The sequence below is a fragment of the Seriola lalandi genome, unplaced genomic scaffold, assembly GCF_002814215.2.
Source record: "Seriola lalandi dorsalis isolate HSWRI2012SDOR001 ecotype SW California unplaced genomic scaffold, Sedor1 jcf7180002054259, whole genome shotgun sequence".
NCBI classification, from domain to species: Eukaryota; Metazoa; Chordata; class Actinopteri; order Carangiformes; family Carangidae; genus Seriola; species Seriola lalandi.
The window spans coordinates 301,459-320,581 of NW_019524812.1; the positions used below are offsets into that span (position 1 = coordinate 301,459).

Consider the following 19,123-nt stretch of genomic DNA (forward strand, 5'->3'; position numbering starts at 1 on the left):
GGGGGGGGGGTTCGGTAGGGATGAGGGCAGTCAGTCTGGGTTGTGTCGGGGGCGGGGGGGTGGAGGGTGATATAAACAGTTGAGATTAATGAGCGAAAGGGTAAAGTTGATGTAAGCATCGAGGGGAGTCTCTGTGAAGAAGAAGGAAGTGAGAATTAGATAAGGGAGGGGGGTGCGAGGTGGTTAGCGGATGATCTCAGTGAGGGGCACAGGTGTTTTGGGTGGGGGTGTGTGTGTCATAACGGCTTACTCACATTGTTGAGAGAATCATAAGCAGCAGGAGGTAAAAGGGGGTGTGGTGGTGATGGGAGGACAGGATGGAGTTGGGGCAGGGGGATGAGGGCACGTCATGTCAAGAGGCCTCTGTTGTTCCAAACTGTTTGAACTAGTTTAGTGTTTAAGCCAATTAACCCTGCAGCAATGTTACTGTGAGACAGAGAGAGAGAGAGAGAGAGAGAGGATGCTGAGGGACAGACAGTGGTGGAAAGTAACTAAGTACATTTACTCAAGTATTTTACAGTTTTCTTTTTTTACTCCATTTGAGTATTTCTATGTGATACCACTGTTTGCTTCTCCTCCACTATATAACAGCTGTAGTTACTGGTTACTTTGCAGATTAAGATTTTACATTAAAAAATATGATAAGGTTATAAAATACAATGTCTTTGGCTTATAACAGTTTTTTGCTGGAGCTTTTATTCATTGGTCATTTTCATTCATCTGCAAAAAAACGTTTTTATGCTTGGCTGAGGTGGAGAAGTTGATGTATTGTATGGTGTACGTAAATAAAAGTGCAATGGAAACGAAGCGGATAAATCATGACGTCCACTGAAGAAAATCGGCAGAAGAAACATCAGATGTGTGATGAGGCGACTATCATTCTGCACAGTAATACATGAAGTCCCAAAAAATTAGCACAGACTCAGAACTTTTTCTTCTTTACTCCCATTAATCATCTCAGGAACCCTTAGGTTTATCTTGTGACCCTTTGAAGGGGGCTTGAGCCCTTGGTTGGCAATCACTGGACTAAACTAACTGTAGATAAAAGAGTTCAAACTGGTTCCACCGCCGCAGCTACAACAGAAAAACTGAGTTACATCTGTACTTTCACTGAAATAAGATTCTGAATACACGACTAGTATGTGGTATTTATCCATTCTTGTATTGCCACTTTTACTTAAGTTAAGGTGCTGAAAGCTGCATCCACCAGTGGAAACGGAGACCTTTGAAGGAAGACGGAACAATGACACAGTGGTAGCAGTGGTCGTTGTGGGTAAATGAAAAAAAGCGAGCGAGGGCAAAGAGGGGAAGATAAAGTCGGATGCTAATTATGTCCAGAATGAAAGAAAAACAGAGGAGACGGCGAGAATGCGAGAACAGAGACATGTAATTATAGAGACGGGGTCATTGGAGCAGGGTGGGGTGGACGGCTGCACACCAGGGGTCTTATTCCTTGTCTCGTGCAGTGTGTGTGTGTGTGTGTGTGTGTATGTGTGTGTGTATGTGTGTGTGTGTGTGTATGTGTGTGTGTGTGTGTGTGTGTGTGTGTGTGTGTGTTAGTGTTTTCCACCTGAGGGCAGGGAGATGGCTTGCATTGGCTCATATCCGCAGAGACTTATGAAATTCACAAATTAAGCACCATCACATCATGTCTCTTACTCTCCTGGGCAACTGGCCACTTTAGATCCAAAGAGATAGTTTTTTCTTTGTTATTATAAGCCAAGAATCAATCAATGACACAATAATCATGTTTGACACGGGCCTGCTCACATTGTGGGTCTGTGGGGAGCCTCAGTGGTCAGATAACATTTTATTTTATACTTCAGTCGAGTGGAAACCAATCTGAAATGTATTATTTTTTCAGATGTTTGACTTCTTGCAGTGCTCTTTGCATTTGAATACAAGTAATATGAAACTGACAACATGGTGCCGACATGCAGGGATTGTCATATAGTCATATTTACTCTGTGTACTTGTCTTAAATTGATGTAAACCTGGAGCTTTGTCTCTGGAATAGTAATGGCATTGTTACTGTGGTTACCTCCACTACTAATTGGTAGTGCAGGTGAGGTGTCAGCCATCCAATCCGGCTTAGGCACAGCTGCTGTCATGACAACCGTTTGCATGTGTGTGTGTGTGTGTGAGAGAGAGAGAGTTGTTTAGCTTGTTTTCACATGTGTGTCTCTAAGTACTCGAGCTTTCTGATGTGGCAGGTGTATAAAAACAACAGTTGCAGATTATGAATGTTAAACATTTGTCGGTAGTTTAATTTTCCTCATCATCGACACAGTGAATGTGTAATTGCCAATTAGTCTCCTGCTTGTGTGTGCGTACAAGATTTTTATTGCGCTGACTGATGTTTTATGTTGCAGGGAGTTTTTAATTGAATGTGGACGAGTTTGGAGCTGTGAGTCAAACATAAGTTTGACATTTGCTTAGGATTTCTATTGTTTGTTGAACTGTGGAGCCTCAACACAAGCAAAAGACAGTAAAAGATTATCAGATTAGTCAAAAATATTGATTGATGAGTTTTGAAATGAATATAAAGGTTGAGAATTTTCCTTTAGTTTGTTAAAAAAGGAAAGCTTTTAAACTTTTTGCCCTCTCTTGATAAATTACATTTAGATTAAAACAGCATCTGTCTCCCTGAACTAATCACTGCTCTTCATACATGAACACGTCCATCTCTCATTGTTATACAGTAGGCCTGTATGGATTAGGAAAATGTGAGGAAGCAGAAAGTGTTGGTTGGTGAAAATAGGGAATAGATAAATGATTAAATGTGTTCAAAGACCACTAAAATGATGAAATGAGAATGTATACAGTTTGAAGTAATCATTAATTTTGTGGTAACACATTTTACAGTCTGTAATTTTTCTGTAATTTGCTAATAGTTTCCTAACAAAATAAAATGATATGATTTGGTTCTAATTATATGGAAAATAAAGGCCAGTTAATTGCTTTCACAGCAGGGCAGCCGAACATGTATCAATGTGACATTTATTTGCAAACTCCCCGTGGCTCTACAGAGCTTTGTATTAAGTTTCAGCTCTTGGTTCAAATATTGACTGTTTTGGTTCATTCTCACTGCTCTTGTTGTTTTTGTTGCTGTTTTCAGCAAAAAGAAAAGTCATTTTGTTACTTTCAGGGCTCAGATGATACAATAGCTGTTATTGAATGATTAAAGGAAAGTCCAAATCCTGTTGTCTAAAATAATCAATGACATATTCATTTTGCCTCTACTCCAATATCCACTGTAGCAAGTAGACTAATATTGTCAGGCCTGAATGAAAGCATTGTATATGGAAAAATACATATTGGTACCAGCTAGGGGAATATTGGATTCATTTTTGTGTGTGTGCATGTGCGTGAACTCAAGCATGCGAGTGTGTGGCTGTGTGCGTGTAAGCATGTATGCATTAGTGTGTGAGCTCTGAGGGGAAATTCCTCTCTCAGGGCTGGGAGTCCTTCCTGTCGTAGAGCTGTGTTTGTACAGCCTGGCTTTGTCGGGATATCCTACCCTTCCCATGTCTGTGAGAGAGAGAGAGACAGAGAGAGAGTGAGAGGGATGGAGGGAGGGATGGTGGAGGGAAAAGAGGGGCACCAATAGGGGTGGGAGGGATAGAGAGTAAGGGGTCAGGCTGAGGAACTGAGGTGGAGGAATGAGAAATGGAGCAGTGGAAGAGGCAGTGGCAGCAGTTCGAAGGATGGAAAACAAGGTTGACTTTTTAAAACCTTTACCTAATAGAATTTGGCATGCCATCACAAATGTCTGCCCAGTGGTTTGAATTAGAATAGTTCGCTCTAATCCTGAGCTTTGCCACAGTTTGACTGGGTTGAGGCTGCAGGCAAAGGGACAGGGCCAGACGGCCAGACAGCCTACAGCCTGAGGGGAGGGCAGATTTATCATCTGGGCTAATTCTCATCTTTTGAGGTTGTTTTTTTTTTAGGGAAACCCCTGTTCTCTCCATCAGTGCCATCTGCAGAGGTCATGACTGGCAACAATAAGAGTGAGATCTGACTGTAAATTAGCTGTTTCTGTACAGGAGCAGAGATGTCAGGCTCAGATGTTGCAGAGAAAATGATCCATAATGCTGCCAAGTGGAAGTGATTTAGATGGAGAGACAAGGAAACAGACAAGAAGTGATTCTGGGCAGAGGGAATCAAATATCCATTTGTACTTTTTGCTCAGAACATAACAACAGGTTTATCTGATCACATGTTGTGTACAAATTCATATTCGGGAAAATAAAAAAAAACTATAACATGTTATCAAAATATGTTGAGATATTGATTTTGATCAGTATTACAAGTTTTTGTAATACAAATGAATAATTTAACACTGAAATGCAGCCAAAAATGCTTTTGTGCAGAGTGACTTAAACAATACACATAATACACCATAAAGGAATAAAGTTGAACGGACATTTTTCACGTTTTGACTTGTCAGACGCAGCTGTAACTAATAACTGATTATAAAATTGTTGCATTGAATTGCATTAATTGCTGGAACGGAGCCATCGTTAGTGTTATTAGTCCCACCTGGGCAATCAGTCAATCCACCACTGGATGGATTGCAAAGAAATTCTGTACAGACATTCATTCTGTACTTTTGTTCAGTGCTAATTAGCAAATATTATAAGCTAACATGCTAAACTAAGACAGTGAGCATGTTAGCGTTGTCATGTTCGTATGCTGATGTTTATCTCCACTGTGTCTAAATGCAACCTCACAGAGCTGCTAACGTGGCTGTAGACTCTTAGCCTTGATTTATTGTGAAGATGAAATCGTGTCTGTCAACCGTAAAATGTTGGAAACAGAAGACAAAATAATGCCTGTCATTTTTTAAATGATGTTCATTATCACTGTTTTGAGAGGGACTAATGTCCTCACTGGACCAGTTTTCAGTCCATCTCCTCTAAAATGGTTAGTACACACACACACACACACACACACACACACACACACACACAAAAACACACACACACACACAGCTTTCCCATTATGTCATTTCCCTGCTGTCATCATGTTGGCAATTATCGCCTCAAATGGCACAAATAACACAGAGATGTTGTTTGTGTCAGAAGGAGGTAAAAATATCACTTCACCGTTGACTGTGATCTTATCAGCCCCTTCTTTGTCATGTTTACCTTTTGATTTTCCTCTCTGTGCGTGTTGTTTTATTCTTAAACACACTATGAGGTCACTTCGCCTGGCCTGGGCTCCTAATGTCCATCCGTCTTTCTGACGTCACCTTGGCATTGAAAAACAAATTGCTATGGTGTCTGTGTGAGTGTGTGTTTTGGAAAGGTTGTCAGGAAGGGCTAATCATAGGTGATCTTTTTACACAGTCTTATCAGTGGTTGTTGTTGTGATTTTAACTTGGTAATCATCGTTAATGTGACCCTTCACAGCCTCCATACAAACCCCAATCTTAGCAACAGGGCTGACCACAGATACACCCTTCCTGTATCGATGACTGTATCATGACTTACCTGGCTGTGCGCACTTGTAGGTGAAGAGGTTAGGGTGTGTGTGTTTAGGAGGGGGGGACTGAATAAGAGAGAACAAAAGAAACTAAAAAGTCTCTGGACTTCCCACAGGTCTTAACCTGCCGTAGTAGTTGGCAGGAAGGTGCAGACGGAAAGAGGGAGAGGCGCATACAGTGGATAAAAGGAAGAGTGAGAGAAGAAGGAGGGCAATTGGAAAGTTGATAAGGCTAAGAGGTCCGTGAGCACGCCAGCAGTGAGGTAATGCTGTGTTTGCATTTTGTAATAGTGGACAGTTCATCATAACCAGCCTGATCGCCAGAACGCTCCAACTCCAACATCGTTTTATCCACTGAACGTTTACCAATCTGCTGTAGGAGAGACGTGCTGATGATTCACTGCAGTAACATTAACTCTGTGCAGTAAATAAGTAAAATTTCTCAAACACTGCACTGCAATTCATTCTGATGAACTTTGAGTTTTTCTCCACTACTTACTTTTTATTTTAGGATTTTACATAAAAAGCTTATCGAATATACACTGTTAAAGGGGAACTCCACCAACTTTACACATCAAAGTCTGTTCACAGTCTGTAGTGTCCGTTACGAGTGATGTTACTTGAGTCAGCATTGGTCGGGGCCGAAGACTATGAGAAATCTGAAGGTGTGAAGTTAGAAAGAAGTGAAGATGCCTCATCTCTGCTTTAGGCTGGAGGCCAGAGGCTACGTTAGCCACTATTAGCATAACACACTTGAATCTCTGACTGAACTGAGGTTGGTCAAGTTGCATTGATGGTAATGTAGGTGCCAGGTTTGACAAGGAAGAACGATGTGGACTCAACAAGACAATATCTCAGATTCTGTCCATCATCTGTTTGTCAATGTTGTGGGAGTTTTAGATAAGCGAGTGACTCTCCAACATTTTTGGCTTGTTAACTTGTACAAAAAAGTAGTGGGCGTCACTTGTAATGATTCATTTCATCAAAGGGACGTTTTCTCTTCAAACACAATAATATTAAATAATAATAAAGGAAAAGTAAAAAGTTGGTTCCCAGTTGGTTGGGAACCACGGGACTACACTGGCTAACTGTAGTTAAAATCGCAGTTGCTCCATCTGAAGCAGCTGCAGTAATAAAAATGCTCCTTGATGCGCCAGGATTAACAGTCTAATAATATCATATGTAATAGATATACCAGTACAAGGACATTTCTTTGTGCAAAACCTGTACATGTGCGTTTGATGCTTTAGGTCATTTTGCTGATAATATTAATGTTCTTTTACTTAATTATGATTGCAGGACTTTTACTTGTAATGCAGTATTCTTGTGTTGGCAGTTTCATTTGAGTAAAGGATATGAGTTCTTCTTACACCGCTGCTACTGTGTAGAACTAATGTTATCATGATGGGCTGCAGGATGGCACCATGCTCAGATGTAAATCATGAATACATCAGGTGAGAATTTTAAGCCGGAGCTTACCGACTCCAGCTGGTCCATCTGTGGGCTACCTGCTATCTGCCGGCCTTAATGAACTGGCTGCGAGCCCTCTGCAACCCAGAACATCTCATTAGCAGCATGACTTGTGTGGGGGTGTTCTTCCACTTCCCCTACTACCTTTTTCTTATCTTATCAACTCTCCTTTCTTTTTTCTTCTCCTCTAATCGTTTCTCTTTTATCTTATGACCCTTTTGTTTCACCTCTCTCTGACCTCTTTGTTCTTTTTCTCCATCACATCTGAAAATCTGACAAACGCCAGGAGTCCAAATGGTTATTCCACCACAGCTGCCGCAGTTGCATTTCTCCTCTGTCCTCCGATGCCCTTTATCTTTACAAACTCCCAGAGTAATTATTTCTACCCCTTTTCTCACTCCTTTTCTCCTTCTGTACAATTACACTGCTCACCTTTTCCTCCCATCTCCTCATCTGTTGAATACAGACATACTGGACACAAATCCCTGACTCAGTGTTTTCTGCCACATCAATTTTCTCTCCCCTAACATTTTGCATCTCCACTACAACCCTCAACCTCCTCTTCTGCTCCTTGCCTCTTTTCGCCTCCAGCTAATTTTAGCGATGGTGCAGACCTCCTGCCCTTAACCTCCCTCCAAATCCATCTCTCCTTCACTTCACACCTCGCTCACCTCCTGTGCGTATCACCTCTCCCTGCTCCTCTCCTCCCACTCATCCCCCCCTCTGGCAGTACACTCCGTCAGCAAAGACGTGACTACACATCTATGCAGACCTTCAGGAGAAACTTCACCCACAATGCACATGGTGGAGAGATTTGCATGACAGGCGCTGGGGCGTTTCACAGAGGGAGGGATGGATGGATGGATGAATGGTGCAAGAATAGAAAGAGAGAGAGAGAGTTGTTGGGGAAAGCGTTGGTCTGAATTATTCATCACTGGTCTATAAGATGAACAAATGCTTCAGAAAAGAGCAAGACAGAAGAAAAAAACACCTGTCCTTTGTTATCTCTCAAGAGTGTGATATATCTGTAAGCTCAAAGTCATCATTTGAAGATATCCAGCTCATGCCTGAGTCCCGGACTGTACTGTGGGACATCCGTATATAGGCTGATGTTATCTCTACATAGGGCTCTGAATTTTAATAAATATTCAAATTCAGTCATGTAGATTGTAAATGCATGCTACAATCTGCCCCAACCATCCAACAGTAATCTGCAAGCTATAGTACAGGAAGCAAAGACTTGACAGAGAGTAAAAGAAGAGCACAACAAAGGATCATGCCTGGTCCCAGAGTGTGTTCATTAAAACAAACAGGGTTTTTTTGGACGTCCCCCGTCACCACAGTGGTGTAATGTGTAACGGCCCTCCTCTTTTCGTTCTCTGCGAGGCTGCAGGTAGAATTTTTCTTGAAGCAGCATCCAGCTGCAGCCTTGGCTTTTCTGGGCAGTGTATTACTTCTGATGTTTTCTTTTTGTTCAAGGCCGAGAGCAAGGATAGAAAAAGACACGCACAAACACATTCCTTTTAAATATTTTATTTGAATCCACTGGTTCATTTCAAGTGTGCAGGATTTAAACAGGGGTTACATTCATTCTGACAACAGTGAGAGAAGAAAACACTGCCTGTGTGGGCTCAAATGACGGTGCTGCTCAGTTTAGCAGGAAAAGCTTAATTCACGCTCAGGTGAAAACACAGACCATCTCTGGGAATAAAACATAATTTGAGGCTTCATCTACAAAAACAACATCAGGAGTTTAAGAGATGAATTCATTTTTAAAAGCTGTCTCACAGTCTGGGTGTGGATGAACACAATAAATGCTGAATTCACCAGGGTTCACTCAATCTGACATAGCTGGATTATGAATTTGTAGTTGAAGGCTTTTTTAATTTTATTTTTATTGTTTAATGTAATATTAAACTCAAATTTACATTTGTGATTCATGAATGTTTGACAGATGTTTTCTCTGTGTTTTCCTCACAGAAGTCTTTCTCTCTGGTGTTGGACGCTCTGGACTCCGACAACGACACATCAGATTCAGGTGAAGCTGCAATTTATGTGTCTGTATTTAATTATGTATTTAATTCATGTGTATTTGTGTGTCTGTGGAAGTGACATTTGACTGAGAAAGTTGTGTTGATGTTTTTAATGTGTATGATTCTCCATCTCCTTGGACATAGCTTTAATTTTATGCCTTTCTAGTGATAATCTCCACCCACAGCCCTCTAAACAAGGCTAGGTAGCCTTCCATAACTAGCTAGTTAGCGTTTCACCATTATGACTGTATTTAGCCAAGTGCTGCTCTTATTAATGTGGTGAAACAGACTTAATTATAGGACGTTGGAGCAATAACATTGATTTTTCAACCTCATGAAACAGGTAAAAAAAAAGACAGCAAATTAGCTTTAGTAAGGCTAGCTCTATCTATGCAGTCATGATGCTTTGGTTTTTACCTCCTCTTTGTAGTTCCTGGAAACATGTTAACTTTTGATAAATTACTTGTTTCTGTGACACAATCATTTTTATGTCAAAGGCATCTAAGCTACTTTGGCCTTCAGCATGCTAGTTGGTGTTATTTTTTTTGTTTTATCCACCCCACAGGTGTTGCAGCATCACATTTGATTTCTCAATTACAGGTTAGAAAGAGTTGGTAAATTAGCTTTAGCTAAGGCTAGCGCTGAGGCCAGCTAGCATAGTGTAATCAGTTTTGTTTTTACCTCTGTTTTTTTTTCTTTTTGGAAATTTGACCTGTTTGTAAAAAAAAAACAAAAAAAACAACTCTACAGCATAATGATGTGTTTATGGTAAAACACGTCAAAAAGTCAGACTAATGTGTTTTGACTTTGCAGGGCAGTATTCTCTCCCTGTCTCACCAAGAAAACAATTTTCATCAAGCAACATTTTCATAGAGGCAAACAACACAAGTGCTTGTTTACGAGTGTGTGTGGTTCAACATACTGAAACAATGTGAAAATATCCTTTGTGTCTTTATGTCTGTGATCATGCGAGGTTAGAGGGTCTTTTATCCAGACCCTTTAATTTCCTGCTCGTCTCCTTGTTGTTTCTCCTCATAATCAGGAAAAGCTCCATGACAGGGAATCTGAGCTGCATGCTATAAAAAGCATAACACACACACACATACACACACAGAAACAGATGTTCCTATGCCTTCCTCATTCCTGTCATGCCACAGTCCTCCCTTTCATCCAACCATCCTCTACCTCTGTCTCAGCCAGTGAAGGGACCACAGTCGTATCCGAAAGATGATGAGATAATGAGGACTGCACCAGCCATCCTCCTCCTTCTTTCTGTTCGTCTCTCCTGTCCTCTTCCATCTCTCCTTCCCTCTGTCCTCCAGCTTGTTTGCATTATGTGCCGTTTCCACCTGAGCTCCTGACAGCCTCTACATCAGGTCTAAAGCCGTTCACTAGGCCGACAGCTTAGCTCAGCCCAAACACAGGCGTCCTGTAGCAGTCTGAATGGACTTATCAGGCCCTGCTGCTAATCAGAAAGGATTACCTAGTATGGCTGTACCTTCTGAAACAGTCTTTGGAAATAGTGAGAAAATATGATGTTCTTGGTGCACCGACAGTGTGACCTTCACCGAGTTTTGTTTAAATAAAATATAGTTAGTGTCAATGTGCAGCAGCATACCTTTGTCTTTTAAAGGATTCTCCTGGTTCATTACAACTTTGGTTTAATTTTCATAGTGTTGGCCCCCATTTTTTCACTTATGGTGACACTCACCAATGTACCACTGAGTTAATTCTTTGTTGGCATTTACACACATTTGGCAGTTTATTAGGAGCACCTAGCTAAAGGCAATACAACAGTCCTGTGAGAAATCACAAATTAAATGTTTCTAAATTTAGTGAGCTCTTGATAATGTGTAGCTCTACCTCTACACCAACATATCTGAGGGAATACTGGCCATGTTTAGGTGAAGATCGTCAAGCTGTCCATTTAAGTGAATATACAGTATATTGCACTTTTTGATACATGTCTTGAGTCGGGACAAAGTGAGCAAGAGGAAAGTATTTCATGTTGCAAATCGCAGCTTTCACTCTGCAAATATGTTCAAACGGCCCCAGGAGGTTTATTTCAAACCTCTTGACTTTCACCACAGTCCCAGATCTTAGCATTTAAAGCTACCTTTAATGTTTGAGTTCATTTGCAGAGCTTTTGAAAACTAACTCACAGTCCCCTTCCTCTTTGTGTTATTTCTACACTTACCAAAGCTGATAAGTGGAATTGCATGAAACCATTGACAAAACTGTTCACAGTACATACAAGATACTAACGAAATGGGAGCCCACTCCTACTACTAGTGGTCTCTCACAAACTCTGCACCGGGAGCTGTTAATTTTCCAGTTTGGTGCAGTAATTAACTGGAATTATCTTAAGATAGCTGTCGTTTCATTTTCTCCACGTTCATCCTTGTGTTCACATATTTATAGGGTCATTCTGAGTGCTGCTGTGTTGACAATTGTATCGACAAAGCACTCACAGCCACAAAATTGCCACCACTGCTGGAGAGAAAGTGGAATTCAATATTAGAAGCGTTATAATCTAGACCAGCTTGTCTATAAAATTCAAGACACATGTTTAGACTTAGTGCTTTTATCCAGATGACAATAAGTGCACTGGGACAGAAGAATCAAAACAGAAAACGAAAGCAAGAATCACTATCTGGCTCAGCCATTGGTTTCCGTAGGTCTATTGAAATGTTGGTTCATGGCATATGGAATAGAGGTGTTTTCTCTCCTGCAGTGTTTTCTCAGCCACACTCGGGGGCAGGCACTTGACGGATAATACCAGGCAGTGGGGGACAATCACCAGAGGCCAGGGAAAGAGATTTAAGAGTTCTTTCTACGTGCAGCTACAATCCCTGTGTATCTGCTGCTCCCATTCTGTAAAGTGTGATTTCAGAAGAAGCTCAGGGCTTCTTGTTGCTGCTGTTTTTGTCATCTAATATTTAGCATCTCTCTCTCTCTCCCTCTTTCTCTGTACTTGTGCTCACTTGTTATTGTGCCATATCATTTAATTAGAGAAGGAATCAGACTCTGTTACACATGCCCCGCTGTGATGGTTGATAATGTGATTATTATTTCTACTCTTCTCACTTCTGCCGTTCTTCTCTTCTGGGAGAGAGATGGTGACGATGAAATTAGCTCTTCAGCATTCCAGAGTCATAGATTAGAGAAAAACCCACAATGCCCTGCAGTGGCGTGATGAGTTTTTGGGAAACCGGACCCAACGGCTGAGCTCAGTGTCCGCTCTGTTCCCATTCCTCTTTTACTCTCTTAAACACACACTCACACACACACATAAACGCACATGGACAAGCATGCGCACACACACACTGGCCAATATGTGCCCCTGTTTTCATTCCTTTGTGTCAAACCACAGTGATCTCATCTCTCCATCAGGCGGTTTGTTATGTGTGTGTGCTTATAGCTGCCTCCCTTCCTCTCTGGCTCTATTTGTCTCTGTCTGTCTGTCTGTCTGTCTCTCTCTCTCTCTCTCTCTCACACACTCTCACACACACACACACACACACACACACACACACACACACACACACTCTCCCTCTCTCCCTCGCTGACTTAACTTCCAACGAGGCTTTTCCTTTCTGCGTTACAATCTCCCAATCTTTCCCCTTATCCTCACCACCATCTCTTAAAAACACACATACATACATGGAGACACACCAATATACACTCACACACATATATTCTCAGTGCTATATCTTAATACCCTGTCAGAGGAGATTATTACTGAGTTGGGGTCAACAACGCCTTTGGGAAATCCCCTCCGGGGGTCAGGAGCAGCAGCCACTGCCCCAGCACTGCCCCGGGCCTCGTCTGGTCCTCTCTGGTGTTCAGGCCGCCCCCTGTCTTCCCTGTAGACCCCTGACCCCTTTTGTCTGGTCCTATAGTTGGCTCTTGTCTCAATCGGTATTCATACATAGTTTTCTTCTTAGTTTTCTGCTCAAATCCTCACTGTCTGGTCAAGTGCTGTGATGCTGATTGATGTATCTAAGATATTATGCACAAGAAACTCTGTGCAAATTAAAGGATGAAAGCTTTTTAGAGAAGGCCATTCACCCAGATAATAACACTATAAGAAAAAATGTCATAAAATGTCTTCAAATTGCTTGCTTAAGTGACCTGCGCAAACAAAGAGCCCGATACGTTTAAAGCTGCAGTGATCCATGTTTTTATATTAACAGAAGACCAACTGGCTTCATGTAATGTGAAAGAGGTGACAAACCCACAGAGAATTAACACCCAACTCTGCAGTTCCTCTCAGCTCTACATTGGGTCTTAACCAGTTGGCAACCTCCGGGGCTGAAAAATGAAGACAACATGGAAGATCCTCGAATGGCCACTTGAGGCTGGCTCCAAAAGTGACTCAATCCTCATAGACCCCCATGTTAAAATGCCAACCTTTACAGGAGAAATAAACGTGTTTACAGCTTGGTAAAAAAACGGTTTTGGTCTCTATAGTTAATTAACTCTTTCACCCGTTAAAATTTTATCAAGGCTAAAAGTTCTGCATAATTTAGGAGGGGCAACTTTGAGTGACAGGTGGTTGAGTGTATGCTTGCCACAAACCGGCATTCACTGGATCCTCAGCTCAACGCACGCTCCACCTCTTTGCCTATTTTTGGATTAGCTGGGAGTTCCTCTCATCAGTGTTGTTTGCAGCCACAGGCAGAAGTTCTCATTGGAAAAGCTCAAAAATCCACCGTACACCACCTGCTCGGCACCAAACGACTGACAGACGCTGTTAGAAACTAGCTGGTGAACACAGTGGAACATTTAACTGCTAAAGAGCCACATATTTCTTTCAGAGGGGCCAAAAACACGACTCCAAATGAATGCTAATGCTGCTCTGTAACTGCTGGATGTGTACATACTGCAACTGTTTGCTAACACATTTACCATATTAACTTTATAATGACTTTATAAATTGGTGTTTAAGCATTAGTTGACAAATTAGTTTTCAAAATGATCTATTAATGAAGACATGACTCCTTTTCCCCACGAGTGTAACACCCCTTGGTTTGATTCAATTCTAACAGGATACCAACTCACAGTGGATCTAATTCATCTAATTCAAATCTGCACAGGTTGAAAAAGTATTTCTTTCTTTCATTCCACCTCAGGTCAGTTAATTGAGCGAGTCCTCCTCTCCTCCATGTTGAACCCTGGTGAACAGTGGCAGACGTATCGTCACCACGGACGGATTCTCAGCATGGAGTACCGGCTTCGCTTTCGCTGTGACTCCAATTACTACGGACCTTTCTGCAACAAGCTCTGCCGCGCCCGTGATGACTTCTTCGGTCACTTCAGCTGTGACCCCAGCGGCTCCAAGGTCTGCATGGACGGCTGGACGGGGCCGGAGTGCAAAGAAGGTGAGAGAGGAAACCTGTTTTACTACAACACACCATTATCTCCTGTATAAATTTATAAAAATGTAAAATTTGTGAATAAAATGATTGTAAGTCTTTATATTTGTTCGGCTAAGTCACATACAGAGCTGTGAAAAGCAACTATTTTGAAAATTGATTAATGGTTCCCATCCTTTTTCAAGCAAAAATGCCAAAATTACCCTGGATCCGGCTTCTTGAAGAGATCATTTGAGATAATTTCCCTCTATGTCTAAATGAATAGCTTTGCCACCACCTTTTGTTTCCACGACATTATGATGAGAATTTTTAATTATGTGATATAATGTCAAGGCAATTAAATTTATGAATATAATACAACAAAGAAGCCCAAAGTGTTTTGCAGAGAAATTTAAAATACTATTAAATATATTAAAATACAAATAAATAGGTAAATAAATGGAACAGGCGAAAATAAATCAAACATGTTACTGTGATAATTGGAGCGATTTAGAATCAGTTGCAAAAAAGTGAAATCAGAAACGTTTCTGTCCTTTGAGGCAGAAATGTTTTCTCATCAGTGGCCTAAACATGACTTGAGGCTACTGATGAGAAACATTTGAAGATGTTTTTGGTTTCCATTTATTTTTCCACTGGTCCAAGTAGGGCATATCCTCTTCGGCGATACTTTCCAAGGTTTCTTAAAAGGTTTTTCCATGATGATGTCTTTGTTTTCCTGTGTAATTTTGCCCCCTGAAGCCCTTTGAAACTGTTATTGTGATAAAGAGCTGCTCAAACAAACTTGACCTGTAGCTTCATCATCCGTGAACCTGTGTTATCATTTTAATTGCTGGATATATTGTTTTGAAACCTAACACATACCAACTTGCATATTTAAGCCTAAAACCAAGTTGTAACCCTCCAACAACCACTTGACAAAGTGATGATTGGCCTCATGAATGTCCTTACTGTCCAAAAATGACCACATGCAAGATCGTTCTCACAAAAATAGAAGAATAATCATTTGTGAGTATGCACATCTCTCCTGCTAAGAGCCTTCAGGACTCATTACATTGACCCACTCCAGTAAATACACATCATGTAGCTTTAGTGGACAGTATGTGTGTGAGGGATTATTCTCCGTCCGTCCATGACTCATCAGCTGGACAACCTCACTGTGTGACCTCGGAGCACTGCCATCATGTTGCAATGATAAAAGTTAATGGAGGAAACCAGAGTGGAAACCATGGGAACCCTGAAGGACACATAGCTAGTTTAAGGACATCCTGCAGCCCTGCCCATCCCGCCCCTGTCTCACTTCATCCGACTTCCTCCCCAGCAGGTCACTGATTGGACCGGAGAGAAGCAGGAAGTTTGAAAACTTTGCCAGGTTCGCTCTGTTACCTCCTATAGGTTAATGATCATGATGAAGTTCAGGCAGTTTTCGGTCTTCTCCAGCTAGAAACTCTGAATAGTTTAACTTTTTACCTAAATAATCTCACAATAAAATATAGGCAACGTTCTTAGAGGATAGGTTCACAATTTTTCAAGTCTGTCTCAAAACATTAGTCAGGCACCACCATGAACACTGAAACAGGTTTTTCTCTTGGTGTGATCATTCCTTCTGTTCATTCTGCCCATGAAATGATTTCTTCTTAATGCAATCTCAGTGTAAGTGATGGGGCTCTCTTGTTCTGCCCAGTAGTTTGAGTTAGTCAAATCAAGTGGATAATTTTCAAAATTATAGTCTTTTTAGTATAAACTTGCCTTTTTGCATTTCCCTGTTGAGCTGCAGAGACATTATATATTAAAAAGGCTAAAACTTTGATGGATACCCCCTTGAATAAAACACCTGGGGCCTCATATTAGCTTCAGATGAACTTTTGAATATATTTTTACACACAACAATCCACTTGAGTAAGTGCATGAGGAGGGGGCTTTTTAATGGCCTGTATGAACAGGAGAAACAATTACAGCAAGAAAAATCAGTTTCAGTGTTCATATGCACTCCTGACAATTTAAATTAAAAAATGTGAACCTGTCCTTTCAGTTAGATGAAGATTTTTCTTCACAGAGTTAGTTAGAAGACACATATTTCAACAGTCTTCCTACATTTTTTAGTTTTTTTTCCCTAGGTGACAGCACCTGCTACCGACATGGATGATCTACTTTACATCACCTACGTCAGTGGTTCACAAAGTAGCATTGTTCATATCATTCAAATTACAAGCAGCGTGGGAAACATCAGCCTCCGACTTCTGAGTATGAGATATCGGGAATGTCTGTCACGATGATATCTCCCACTTAGTGAAAAGAACTACAGGCATGTCAAAAACACTGTTGTGCACCACTGATGGCTGGTTACATCAAAGTAAAACCCAACATTAACTGATGCAATTGATTTGGCAAATCTTACAGGAGCTTTACACTGTTTGTTTGTATCTGCTGGTAAACTAATTTAGGCCAGTTATCTGGTGTGAGTATAATGTCACCACTAGCGCTAACCACTGAGAAATGTGTGCTCTCCCAAGTCAAAATAATGAATGTTGTTCTTGTTCTTCTTTGATTGGACTTAAATGAGCTATTTGTAACTTTTGCTATTGCTACATAGCCAATGTTAGCATTAACAGTTGTTTACTTACCAGTCTAGAGGAAACGTTGCGAGTTCAGCATCAAACTTCATTCCTTTACTCACCATGAGCTGTCTCCAGCAGTGGAAAGCAACGCCAATGTTCATCGTTGTCTCTATCATGTCTTTTCTTCTCCTGAAGTTAGCACGTTAACCAGCTAGCTGCTGTCCATCTCGTCACTTTCCAATACCGAGTCACTGCAGCCTCCAAACTGCCCTGAAGACGTTGCTTAGAGGACGTATTATAACCTCTTGTCCTGTAAAAGGCCGAAGGTCTTGGCAAGCAACAATCACCACCACCTACTCCTGCAAGAAACCATGTTTGGCAGCACAGAAAGCGTACAGCCCCTTTAAAGTTGTGTGAATATGATTAATGTGGTGACACAAACAATTGATTGTCTGTATTATTGTTAGTGATTGATAAATTATTGTTTGCTGGGGTGCATAACAGAAAAAGTTTGAGAACAACTGACCAAAGTCATGTCACAAACACAACTGAGTGTGTGTGAATTTCTGTTTAACTAACAGGCGTATTCACACGTAGACTGCTGATTTTATAACCCAGTAACTCAACTGAATGTCATTTCTGTTTCACAGTGACTATTTTCTAGTCTCTAACAGATCCTTTTTGTGTGTGTCCCTGTTGTGTTCACAGCGGTATGCAGGCAGGGGTGTCATCAGGCCCATGGCTACTGTACGTTACCTGGAGAATGCAAGTAAGTCAGAAGATCACTTAAGAAAATGTTGTAATTACCACTATAGGCACTTATGTGGCAGACACCAAGGCTGAATGATGTAATTTTGACATCAATGTCCCAGTGTGCAAAGTGACAGTTTCATAGATCATTTCATAGTGTGAAGCAGAGTCAACCCATCAATCAGTGCAGGATAACCCAACAATTTAGCAGGACACCTTTTCTAAACACTCTTCCTCCAGTCAGTCACAAATGGTACCCAATGTTTCTGGGGCAGCCAAAATGCAATATTGATGTTTTGTTGTTTTTGAATCTTATCCTGGATTTTCTTTTATTTTTTATTCTGCACCGGGGTTGGAATCTAAAGAAATCCTGCAGCCATGCAGCAGGTGCGGCTTTTTCCTGAACAAATGGGTTATTTCCTCTCTTAAATCGCCATAGTAATTGCTGGAGTGATAAACTCTCTTCACTAATAGAACTTCTGAAGTTAAAAGCTGCATATGTGAAATTATGTATGTGTAGGTGTACCTACATATTTTTCCACTCTAGTTGTGCTGTAGCAGAAACAAAACACCAAACAGTTACTGTAAATCAAATCCACATTACAACAGAAGTCTTTCTTCTCATTTCTTGTAGGTGTCACTATGGCTGGACAGGTCTTCTGTGTGACCAGTGTGTGACGTTCCCCGGCTGTGTGTACGGGAGCTGCACCGAGCCCTGGCAGTGTGTGTGCGACATCAACTGGGGAGGACTGCTGTGTGACAAAGGTCAGATATGTGCTCTGTTAAGTTTCTGCTGGAGAGATGAAAGAAAAATGAGGAATTCAATTCAATTCAACATCCCAAACATGTAAATGGAGCCACTTGTATTGTGGATCTTGCAGCTGCTTTCAGATCCTAATGAGCCTCACTTAAATATCTCATCCTAACCTCCATCATTTCACCCGAAACATAAATTCTTCTGTTCAAAATACACAAAGAACTACCACTGTTTTTTTTCCTCTTAGGAAAACAGTACGATCAATAATTCAACATAATAAAAAACAGAGTGAAAATCTCCAGGACTCACCACGACACAGTCATAAAAAACTTCAAACTCTGCCCTTATAAAGCATATTTTTACCTTTTTTCTGTCTATGAACCCATAGGTGTATGAAATCCAAACTACACATTGCTCTTTAAACTCACAAACACACTGATAGAGTCAGAGAGCTCATTAGAATAGAGACACGAATCATTCACCGAGCTGGCAAATACTGAGGTACTTATCACTGGAAACGCCATGGTGAATGATGACAGTCACATCAGTGTTTTTATCACTTCTTGTTTTGCATAATAGCACATTTTTCATCAGAATTTTTTTTTTACCGTTGGAATTTAATACAATCAAGATTCACCACAGCTAAACTCCATAAGTAGAAAACTGTGTATTGTTTGTTGGTTAAGAACTCAG

At 41.0% G+C, this 19,123-nt stretch overlaps 1 protein-coding gene across 1 annotated transcript in view; it reads left to right on the forward strand.

The window, feature by feature from the left end:
- LOC111654141 (uncharacterized) overlaps positions 1-19,123 on the forward strand; it is a 46,860-nt gene that overhangs the window by 15,526 nt on the left and 12,211 nt on the right. The window contains exons 3-6 of the mRNA XM_023405031.2: positions 8,938-8,995; positions 14,126-14,374; positions 17,632-17,692; positions 18,308-18,438. Of these exons, the coding sequence (XP_023260799.1) occupies positions 8,938-8,995; positions 14,126-14,374; positions 17,632-17,692; positions 18,308-18,438 (499 nt within the window). The remainder of the gene's footprint in view (positions 1-8,937; positions 8,996-14,125; positions 14,375-17,631; positions 17,693-18,307; positions 18,439-19,123) is intronic.